The following is a 10178-nucleotide window of genomic DNA, read 5'->3' as shown; positions in this document are numbered from 1 at the left end:
ATATATTTTAAATGAAAACTACTATGAATATTTATGAACATATCTTGAAATATGAAGTTATATGGCTCATATGCTATCCCAAACAAACTTCATCAATTAGAGGTATTTAAGCGAACGATGTATTCCTTCTATGGCTATAGAGGGTTCGGCAGGCGGACATGACTCTATTGACGAAAAAGAAGACACATATGTATACGTTATCGTGGATAGATAAAACTCCATGACTATATAGCATAGTAACAGCAGAAGAATAATGACTGAATTGCTTGAATGTAGTACTAATAAAAGACAAAGTTGCTGTTATTTATTAGGCCTTCTTGGCACTACAGGGCACGCCAAAAAACCTACTTATTTGAAAAAAAAAACTCTCGGGTGCATCTGGAAGGGGAAGTCCCCAAGTTTCTCTCTCTCTCTCTCTCTAGTCAGTTGCCATCATATTCTGGTCTAGGGAACGGCGGGCCTTTGCCGTCAAGAGCTTCTTTTCTAATGGTCGCTCACTCGTTGCTACGCAACAAGCCCTCCGCGAGCGCTTTGAAATTCCTCCTCATCGTAATTCGATTCTTTCGTGGGTTAACCCAGAACGCACAACTGAGGCAGTCAATTGTGCGTTCTTCCTGGTGTTCGGCTAGTAAACACGCAGCTGCTATGGGAATTTATTGCCCATCCAAATGCATGTGAAATGCTGATTGACAACATGCCTGAATAAGTGGTAGTTTTTTCCACTGACGATTCTCATTTTCACATTTCCCGCTGCGTCAACAAGAAAATATTGTTGGAGTGGTGTAAATCCTAAAAAAAGCAATTCGCGACGCCATTGCCAACATACTGATTGATATGCTGCATAGAGTGGACACGAAATTCAGAATGGACTTAATCGGTGTATGCGCAATGGGGGACGCCAATTACCGGAAGTAGTTTTCAAGACTGCTTCAAAAAAATTTGGGTTATTGTATTCTCCAATAAAAAAGAATCAAAACAATAACAACGTAAGTTTCTTTGACACACCCTGTAAAATTTGAAAATTTTACCCATGAACATTCCACTAAGGAACAGGGGCAAACTTCTCACATATCTATGAATGCAGTGCGATTCAAGTTTTAAGCTCAATGATAAGGGGCCTCCTTTTTATAGCCGAGTCCGAACGGCGTGCCGCAGTGCGACACCTCTTTGGAGAGAAGTTATACATGGCATAGTACCTCACAAATGTTGCCAGCATTAGGAGGGGAAAACCACCGTTGCAAATTTTTTCTGATGGTCTTGCCGGGATTCGAAACTAGGCGTTCAGCATCATAGGCGGACATGCTAACCTCTGCGCTACGACGGCCTCTGGCACACCCTGTACATTTGCATAACATTTTCACGATTACTTTTTTGAAACATTATCAAAAAAAACAATGATAAATCAACAGTTTTATTAAAATTTTGCCATAAGTAATAAAGGATGTCCTACTGAATGAAATCAGAAATTTTTTCTCTTTTAAAGTCTTTTATATAAAAAAAAGTAATCGGCGAAAAATATCGGGAAAAGCGAATATAGTACCAGCCTTAAGACATTAATACAGCCAGATTGACCAATGTTCTACTCTGCACAGATAACATCAATACCTATGTAAAGGATGGTTCAATGTTGAATGTGAACATCTAAACGCCAGTGTTTGCTGCATTTCATGTGAAATTTCTTAATTTTCGACTATCTCAAATTGAACCATGGAAAGATGCAGAATCGAGTAGAGCGTTAAAGTTATCCAAAATCATTGTTTACGCACTGTATAGTGGGCCATTTATACGGCACATCTTGATCGTACTCATCGAGTGTTGATTACGTTGATTTTTCTTTTCTTTTTTGATTTTATTTAATTCTCCATACTTTTCTTTTTATACCTCCACCATAGGATGGAGGTATACTAATTTCGTAATTCCGTTTGTAACTCCTCGAAATATTTGTCTTAGAACCCATGAAGTATATCTATTCTTGATCGTCATGTCACTTTAAGTCGATCTAGCCGTATCCATTCGTCTGTCTGCCGAAAGCACGCTAACTTTGGAAGAAGTAAAGCTAGCCACTTGAAATTTCCGGTTGGGATTGTAAATAAGCCATATCGGTCCATGTTTTGATAGAGCCGCCATTTAAACCGATATTGGATCTTGACTTCTTGAGGCACTAGAGGCCGCAATTCTTACCCAATTTGGCTGAAATTTTGCATGAGGTGTTTGGTTATGGCTTCCAACAACTGTGCCAAATATGGGTTAAATCGGTCCATAACCTGATATAGCTGCCATATAAATTGATCTGGGATGTTGTCTTCTTGAGCCACTAGACGGCGCAATTATTATCCGATTTGGCCGAAATTTTGTCAACATACATGTGAAATATGGTCTGAATCGGTTTTTGGTCTGGTCAGTTCCCATATAAAACGAGGACATCGCCAACACGTCCCTTCAGCCAGGCCTGAAACGCGTCGCGTATTATCTGTGTGGTCGCCAGTCACTTGTGAAATTTAGGGATAAGAAGTTTAATCTCCGTAGAGTGGAACAGGGAGTTCCCCAAGGTGGCGTGATATCTCCGGCATTCCACCCCCTCCAAACGTCATAGAGATCGTATCATATGCGGACGATTGTACGATCTTGGCATCAGGCCCCCACCCATTGATGACATCTGCGATAGGTTGAACGTCTACCTCAACGAACTTGCCTCATATTTCGCTACAAGATATCTGCTACTAAATCTTCAACCAAATTGTTCACAACAAATACGCGTGAAGTGAATACTGAGTCAGCTCAGTGATGGTCGATGGAGAAATGATTCCGACCATCAAGTGTCCCAAAATACTTGGCGTCACATTTGACAGCTCCTACACATTCTCCCCACATGCCACAACAATTTGTCACAAGTCAAAAGTAGAAACAAGGTCCTCAAGTCACTTGCTGGCAGCACTTGGGGTGCAGACAAAGAAACCTTGATGACCACGTACCATGCAATTGACCGGTCTGTGGTGAGTTATGCAGCGCCAGAGCGGTCTCGTCAGCTTTGTGACACGCTGTGAAATAATATTCAGATCTGCCAGAATGCCGCTCACCGAACTGCGACGGGCTGTCTACTCAGTTCACATGTGACCCACCTCCGTCGCAGAGTTCCTGGCACTCTTGACGCTCAACAGAATCAGGCAGACGAAAGATAAAACACAACAAACTGCTACAACAACAACAACCAGTAAAATTCACATACTATAATTATAAGACTAAAAATCTTGTTGTGTGTGTAGCTAAAACAAATAAACAAACAAGTGCACAAAGTGGGACAGTACGGTACTGGCATGTAAAGCAGTTGTAGTGCTATGCAGCCTTCGAAATGTATGTTTATGCTCGGCGAATGGGAATTGTCCAACCGGAAATGTTTACTGACAATTTTTGGGTTGCCTCTTATATTTCGGGACTGGACAACCCTTATGTTGCAATCTGCCAACTGACAGCTCTATCGTAAAGCTTGACATTTTTGAGGTTATACGTACTCAGATTTGTGTTGTTTACAGTAACTTAAAAGATTCATCTCGCCCAAAAAATGGAATTTAATCGTGAACATTTTCGTGCAAATGCAAATTTTGCCCATGAACATTTCACTAAGTAACAGGGGCAAACTTCTCACATATCAATGAGTGCAGTTCGATTCAAGTTTAAGCTCAATAATAAGGGTCTCCTTTTTATAGACGAGTCCGAACGGCGTGCCGCAGTGCGACACCTTTTTGGACATAAGTTTTGCATGGCATAGTACCTCACAAATGTCGCCAGCATTAGGAGGGGAAAACCATCGCTGAAAATTTTTTCTGATGGTCTCGCCAGGATTCATACCCAGGCGTTCAGCGTCATAGGAGGACATGCTAACATCTGCGCTGCGGTGGCCTCCAACATTTTCGTGCGATTATTTTTTACAACTTTCGACGGGGATTAACTCAACAACATTGCATCGATGAATTTAATTACATTTTTGGCCATGAAGCTCCATTATCGATGGTATGGGGAATTCAACCAAGGTCGTAATTCACTCCAAGACGAATTTCGTGAAGGTCGTCCAAAATCAGTTGTTCCAAAAACCATTGATGCTGTGCGCCAGCTGATATTGCAAGATTGTCATGTGAGATTGAGACAACCTTAGGCATTAGTGGGACCAGCATACATTGAATATTGCATGAACATTTGAACGTCTACCTCAACGAACTTGCCTAATATTTCGCTACAAGATATCTGCTACCAAATCTTCAACCACATTGTTCACAACAAATTCGCGTGAGGTGTATACTGAGCTGACTGTGATGGTCGATGGAGAAATGATTCCGACCATCAAGTGTCCCAAAATACTGACAGCTCTTACACATTCTCCCCACATGCCACAGCAATTTGCGATAAAGTCAAAAACAGAAACAAGGTCCTCAGGTCACTTGCTGGCAGCACTTGGGGTGCAGACAAAGAAACCTTGATGACCACGTACCATGCAATTGGCCGGTCTGTGGTGAGTTATGCAGCGCCAGAGCGGTCTCGTCAGCTTTGTGACACGCTGTGGAATAATATTCAGATCTGCCAGAATGCCGCTCACCGAACTGCGACGGGCTGTCTATTGTTCGCGTTGGATCCCAAACAATTTGTAAATCCCTCAAAAACAGGCTCGTGTCGATTGGTCGAAAGAAATACTCCAAAAATGCGAAACAATTGCATTTTTGAGCATTCAAAACGTCGATTTCATGAGTCGTCCGCCGCATAGTCCTGAATTGGCACCCAATGACTTCGTTTTATTCCCGTACGTTAAAATAAAGTGAAAGGTCAACGTTTTTAGATACCTGAAAAAGCGGTTGATGCGTTCAGAATGCATGTTTTGGAGATACCTCAATCAGAGTGTCAAAAGTACATTGACAATTGGTTCAAGCGCATGCAAAAATGTATAGATCTAAATCGGGAATAGTTTGAAAAACTATAAAGCTATTTTCGATGATAATTCACCCTTATTCCCGTTGTCGACTGCGAAAATCGACAGCAGTCGTAGTCGAATGCGAATTTCACATTTCGTGGTATTCTATAACTTATTCGCCTTCGTTTGATGATAGAAAAATATTGTGGTATATAAAAATAATAATATAAAAGTACGTTCCATACTGTTGCGACAAACAGGCGTGATGTATTTTAGAATGCAATTAACTTATATATCGAACGTATTCGCCAAATTTGACAGTCGAATTCGACTTACGTGATACCTGAAATGTAAAAGAATTTTCATTTTGTAAAAATTTCAAAATTCGACTACGCCATCGCCAACCGGAATAAGGGAGAATCAAGGTGTATTTATCAGGTGGCCGCATCAAACGAGCTGAGATATGTCACTCATTTTTGCGTCTAGCAACCACATTCAATATCAGTTTCACTCAAGGAACTTAGGTCTATTGTGTCGCACCCGAAATATACAAAAAGCGCAGAAGAATACTGATAAAAGTTACGTCAGTACAATACGAGACATAAGAAGGAAGAAGATTAGGAGCCAACATGCATGACAAAACGTCCAGGCGGTCTGGAGAATTTCCCTCCAAAATGCCATTTAAAGCTAGTAGTCAAGAATGGCGAAATGACTATTGCACGAAGATAATTTAGGCAGGAAAATAAGTGTTTGCGTAGCCATAATCCTGCACCTACTGTCGCAATTTATGGTTATTGTTGTTGTAGTAGCAGTGTGTGGTACACTGAGGCAATTTATGGTAATCCCATAATAGGTGTTCAACCGTCTATGACTCCTCCTAATCCCAACAGATGAAGCTTAAGTCCGCCATGTGTCCAACGCAAGGTCAAAATCCTGGCATTGCAATGGCTTTTCAGGACTTTCAGTAGTTAGGGGGCAGCTCCATTACATCTGGGAGAGGTCCCCTGAACATACCAACTTACCTAGGATTGGTTAATAGTACCAACTTGATCTTTTCAGGGTTTACATGAAGCGCATATAGGCTTCATGTAAACTCCGAAAGGCCACACACCATGATGACAACGTCATCCTCGTAGCCAACAGACTTTAACCGTCTTTTTTAATGACCTGAAAATACCACAGGTATCCAAGAGTCAAAAAGGGGTTCACAACCCCACCATGTGGTAATTGAGCTCTTACCAAAATCTTCGTATTTGATCCATACGTTAGTTATCCCGCCTATCAACATCCGACGGACTCATTCTTAGCCAGAACACAGACACAAGTCAAGCAATGTGTTCGCATTTTTTTTTTGTGTCACAATTTTTTTTTATAGTGCGTTTGGACAATTGTTCGGTCAAAAGTCGAAGTCAGTACTAGGCTTAAGGCTGTAAGTTTCTTTCTTCCCAATCAATATTGTGTTATTTGAAATCCCCTACCCAGATGCCTACAAAGCAAAATATTGCTCGGTAATAAAGAATTTATTAAAATTCAATTTAAGTATTAGTCAAAATGTAAAATTTTAGCAAATCTCCAGTTGAAAATACATTTTGCAAGAATGTTGGACCAGCGCCCCTACAATACCCAATACACTCTTATCTCTTTTCCTTACACCTTTTCGTACTATTCAATGGTTATCGGAAATCTATGTTATCCATATGTTGAAATGCTTTTTTCATTAGCAAATATCCAAAGATACATATGAATAGGTGGATAGACACATGCTTGGCATCTACGTTTACTTATTTGCATTTCCTTCCTCTTTCAACCGGCTCACTCAATAAATTGCAGCATTGAAAGCTTAACAGTCCCATGACAGCCGGTTGTACATACCGGATTGACCCGATGAAGTCCTTCATCGGCAAGGGCTGCTGCATCAGTGTACAACACACAGCTACAACAACTGAACAGTAATGGATGAAACAGGGTAAGACAAGACTTCTACGAAAGCAATTGCCTTTGTAACTTGCAACACATCTTCTTATATAGCAAGTAAAAAGGCGTTAAATTCAGCCGGGCCGAAATTTGGATACCAACCACCTCGGGTATATATGTAAATCACCTTTCGTCAAAAATGCATACCGGCTACAAAATGCTATGCACGGCTACAATAACCTAATGAAAACTATTGAAGTCTGCCATCTTGGTGGTTTTGTGGGTAAAACCTCTAGAGCTAATTGGAATTTAAAAGATTTTTAAATTTTTTTTCTAGCTTGACACTCAAAAATTAAAAAACTTTTCTTCTTGCTCTGATTGGTGGAAGCAAACTTGCCGAAAAGTTTAAATGTCAAGGCGAATTCGAACATTCTTCGCCCTGTTTACAAATTTTTACCTATCAAGTTCCCACAGTTCCCAAGAGTTGTAGCAATTCGCCGATGCGGCCACCTTATTAAATACGCCTTGGGGGAATTTGTTTTTGTATTCTCTAATCCCGATATATATAAAAGAAAACCCTCGTAAACGCAGCCATGTTTCTTGAAAATTGTCCTAGCCAATATGTGTCAATTACTTATTGAAAATCTTTTTCACACTTTATTCTGCTGGCAGAGGAATTTTTTTAAATTGGCATTGATAACAGGGAAATTTTGATGGACTTTGTTGTCAGCGGCAATTTGCAACACTGAACATCGGTTTTATGAAAATGGGCTGTTAAAATTCAATAGCAGGGGTTGAAGGAATGGCATCCGTCCAAATACCTTCGTTGCTATAACGTCGCTATAAGTACATACTTCCTGGCAATATACATTCTGTCTCCTCAAGTAGCTGTACTGTCTCTCCCACTCTCTCAATGAAATGTATGACCATATCCATCTTCTGTCGCACATGTAGCCAATAATGTAAACCGTAACGATTTTATAATGCAAGCAATTTTTGCATTTCCATAGCATTCAATTCATGAAAAGCTTCTCGTGATAAGTTAAAATTTTGTTACTTACGTATTTCGGCGGTAAGTTAACTGCAGTAAAGAAAGATTAATTTAGTACTGCTACACAGTCCCATGGCAGACGGTTGTACGTGCCGGATTGACCCGGTGTAATCCTTCATCGGCAAGGGCTGATGCCTCAGCATACAAGTACAACAACAACAAACTCATTACATATTCTATTACGTGTAATGTAAAGAAAGAGTAATTACTGTTGTACGTTCTTATTTGTTTTTTATTCTAATATATGTATATGCATATGTACATGAAACAGTATCCTTATATGGCGTCTAGCTGCTTTTATTATATTCAATTTGAGATATTTACTTCAATTGGGCCTTCAAAATAGGAACGTAATCGTCATACTGGGCTTGGTAATAATTACCAGCAATGGGGTTACCCAATTTGAATTTGGCGATGTAATCACGGGTCTTAATGCTTAGACGGCCTTCACGAGCACTGAAAATAAACAGTTTTTTTTTTAACAATTGTAGGTGTATGATTTTCATAATACGAAAATTCAAGCTAAAATGAAAAAAAAACTCGAGCTATGAGTTTTTACGTACAAAATATAAATATGCAATATTTTTACTTTAAAGGTGCAGGAATGTAATAAAACTTAATGGGCAACCTGTCTGGTACTTTTCAGGAAAAAAAATTCTTTGATAATTTGCATTTGCAACTGCAGGAAAAGTCCCTTTTACTTAAAAGTTATGCAGATTTGCTAAAAAGACAAGACGGATTGCACAAAACTTTATAAGTTGGACGCATTTCCTACCTACTTTGCGTTTACTTAGAATTAACTAGTTCATCAATTAATTTGGCGTGATGTATTATTGAACTTGAGTACGAAGAAAGGGTTTAATTGTTCTTTGCGTATAAACTTACGTTTTTGAGATGAATTTGTCGGTGGTGATTTTTTCACTTTGCTTGAAAACGAGAAATACGTAACGATGCAAGCCAGTTCCCTCTGGTGGTCCGGAACCAATGTACTCTGCAACAACTTGGCCATTGGCCACTTTATTTCCGGGCACATTAATTATAAGCCAGTGTAAAACTTCACGATATGTTGGCTCCTGACGTGATGGTGCGTCGGGATCAACCATTAAAAGAGTGTATAAAGCTCCTTCCTCTGCCTCCCAGGTGACTTCAGGCTGATCCTTAACCTGTGTTGGCGTAAGTTCTTTACCCAATTCAACTGTAACACCGCCGCCATATGTTATCTTAGCGATTGCGCCCGGTTTGGTGTCGATAATATCGGGAATTATACCGCCAGTATCCATTTTTCGGAAAGTAAACTAATATTTCCTTACTAGAGCACTGTTTACGCAAACTGCACTGTGTGTTCACCAAGCCTTGGCTATTTATCAATTTTCGAGGTGTATGTACATGGAAAAAGCACTCAGTCTTTTTAATCTCATCGCCCACAGAGAAATACTTTCATCGGCATTACACAAAATAGATAACATGTTTAATTGTAGATAGGAAAAGGAGTACAAATGGTAATACACTTAACCAAAATAATGGAAAAATACCTATAACAATTTATTGTTTTATCTATTTAATATACTGCAACGGCAGTCGCGGATAATCAGCGGTATCGACGGGATAGTCTCAGTGAGGGGTCGGGCGGCACCGACTCTTGCACAAATACTGAGTGCCTATGATGCCCGATATGACAAGGCGAATTATTGGCGCCTTTAAGTAACCAATGCCCACCCTGTTCTCGCGGCGATCGGTCCTTTGGACCCGAACGAGCTTGCTCACCTACACATGCAATGTGGCTACAACAGGTTCGGCTGAAAAGAGGGTGCAGATATTAATCCGCCCCATGCCACTATGGACACACATCTAAGCCAGTAATCGCCAGTAAAAACAACAACAAAATATGGTTACAAGGCGTCGCATAACATAGATCATATGCGCCTGTGGTTTTTATCATTCTAAATATAAGAATAATTAGTAAGAAGTAACCATATAGGATAATTAATTTAGTTTTTGGGAAAAAATATTAATCTACATACATACATATTTTCATAACTATTTATTTATGTTGTTGTTGTTGTTGCCCTGTGTCGTACACCGAGGCGGGAGCCCTTGCCGATGAAGGATTCCATCGGGTCAATCCGGTTCGTACAACCGGCTGCCATGGGTTTGAATATTGACTCTCGCATCTGATGAAGCTATTTTGGGTAAAAAAAACGTTTATCGTTGGAACATGAGACAGAATAATTCCCAAAACATACTATTGCTATTTTAGCCACCATAAAGAAATAACCACAAAACAGCTTTTATCAGTGGTACAAAATAGATATTCAT

General features: G+C 39.9%; 1 protein-coding gene across 1 annotated transcript; it reads right to left on the bottom strand.

Annotated features, from left to right (window-relative positions):
- Positions 1–8056: 8056 nt before the first annotated feature.
- On the bottom strand, positions 8057–9400 carry LOC106083757 (protein D3). The gene is made up of 2 exons (XM_013246987.2): positions 8748–9400; positions 8057–8318 (listed from the first exon to the last, which is right to left on the bottom strand). The coding sequence occupies exons 1-2, from the start codon at positions 9140–9142 to the stop codon at positions 8183–8185; spliced, it is 531 nt and encodes a 176-aa protein (XP_013102441.1). The 5' UTR covers positions 9143–9400; the 3' UTR covers positions 8057–8182.
- Between the last annotated feature and the right edge of the window lie 778 nt (positions 9401–10178).

Source organism: Stomoxys calcitrans, chromosome 2 (genome assembly GCF_963082655.1).
Source record: "Stomoxys calcitrans chromosome 2, idStoCalc2.1, whole genome shotgun sequence".
NCBI lineage: Eukaryota > Metazoa > Arthropoda > Insecta > Diptera > Muscidae > Stomoxys > Stomoxys calcitrans.
The sequence above is the reverse complement of the archived record's forward strand: the minus strand, read 5'-3'. Positions and strand labels throughout refer to the sequence as shown.